The 1,721-nt window shown below is 39.7% G+C and overlaps 1 protein-coding gene across 1 annotated transcript; it reads right to left on the reverse strand.

The window, feature by feature from the left end:
- Positions 1-380: 380 nt before the first annotated feature.
- Positions 381-1,715, reverse strand: LOC102306522 (protein mono-ADP-ribosyltransferase PARP14; the record flags this gene model as incomplete). Its single annotated transcript, XM_005953543.2, is given in 3 exon segments — positions 381-517; positions 858-1,487; positions 1,604-1,715. Coding segments are annotated over 3 exon segments (873 nt in total), but the record flags the coding sequence as incomplete, so codon positions are not given.
- Positions 1,716-1,721: the final 6 nt, after the last annotated feature.

The following is a 1,721-nucleotide window of genomic DNA, read 5'->3' on the forward strand; positions in this document are numbered from 1 at the left end:
CTGCATTTGGGTCCAACCTCTGCTTGCCACACAGCCAGACCTTGACAAACCCCCTTTTAACATGTTGTTACTGATTATGATTATTTAGTGTTAAGCCCCAATAGCCATAACAACCATAACAATACGTGGACGCATAAGCAAAATCATGTTTTCGATGACATTGCCATTGCAGGATTTTGTTTTTTGCTAATAGTCAAAAAACAAAACAAAAAAAGCCAAAGAATTGAATAAACAACTGTTATATTTAGTGAATCAAAAATAAATAAACTGTTCTATTGACTAAAGAAGAATAAAGTAGCGACAAAGCAGCATTCATATTATAAGACAGGTAATATAAATAGAAACTGAAATGTTCCCTTACACAAAGGACAGCCACCCACCTTCATCACAGTTTTGGCAACAGTTCGTTTGAAGGCCTCCTTCACTGCCCGGTACTCTGCAGAGGAAGGCTCCAGTGTAACGACCTTCAAGCTCTCATTAGCAGCCATGCTGTCCCAGTACAGAGGGTAAGTAAAGTCTGAAAGAGACAAGCATATATAGCATATACAACATGAGAAGAGACCTAGAGCCTATGTTGAGTTTTATTTTGCTATTTTACTGCAAATCTTTAATGAAGCACGTAAAAAGAAAAACGATTTTAATAGTATCATGAATGAATACAACCAAAACTTGCAATGGAGCCCGTCTGACAATAATATAACACTCCTGTTAAATCAACATGATCCAACCTTATCAGCTGATCTAGGATTTTCATACTTTTTGTTTAAAAGTGAACAGTTTATGGTTGCTTTCATGTTTCACAATGACTTTTGCAACCTTCTTTACTACAAGTAGTTTTTTAGTTTCTTTCTTCTCACCTCTCAGATTCTCAAGTCGCTTTAGCTTCATCGCCTGTCTGCTCAGTTGCTGTGTGGCCATCATTGTCTGTAGATTAACCTCCCATGTGAGTCCCTGTGCGTCTTTTATTCCTTCTGTTAATTCGTTGTTTTCCAGTTGGTGATTGGCTGTTCTGGGAAGTCTTTCCCAGTTACCGTTATGTGCCAGGATGCACCAAACAACTCGATGGTACAATTCCTCCTCCTCCCTGACTCTCACCTCATTAGCAAGACCCATTAACTGACACCGATTCATTTTCTGCATCACTCGGGTGACCCCGTCTTTTAGCCCGCTCACTGTTAGAGAGCCAGACTGATCAGTTTGCATGAATAAACCCTCAGACTCCACCAGCTCCTTCAGCTCCATCATGTCATCCTGGTCGAGGGGTTCCAGTTCCTCCTTTAAGAAGGTTTTACTGGAGCACTGTGTGTGATATTGATGCTTCAGCTTTTCCATGGCATCATCAACGTCTTTTTTGGAAAGACCCAGGAACGTGAAGACAGACTGCTGAATTGTAGAGCTGATTTGGAGACTGCTGAGGTATGCACTCACAGAAAGAGGAGGCTGTTGTTGTTGTACTTGAACTGGAAGTACTGGAAGTACTGGAAGTACTAGAACAAATCAGTAAAAAATTTCAGTAAAATAAATTTGTAATCAGTTTTTATTTTCAAATTCGTTTTAAAATTCAATTGCACATAAGATGTCAGTTTGTGAATATTTCTGTCACCTCTGTTGATGACAGCTGAGGAATACATCTGCATCGCTTTCTCTTTAAAAGCCAAGAAGACATCGATCTTAATCAGGATGAGACGGATGTTGGTGAGGCTGTTCATAGATGATGCAGA

Source organism: Haplochromis burtoni, unplaced genomic scaffold (assembly GCF_018398535.1).
Source record: "Haplochromis burtoni strain Fernald_Lab_line unplaced genomic scaffold, NCSU_Asbu1 Contig_5170, whole genome shotgun sequence".
Taxonomy (NCBI): domain Eukaryota; kingdom Metazoa; phylum Chordata; class Actinopteri; order Cichliformes; family Cichlidae; genus Haplochromis; species Haplochromis burtoni.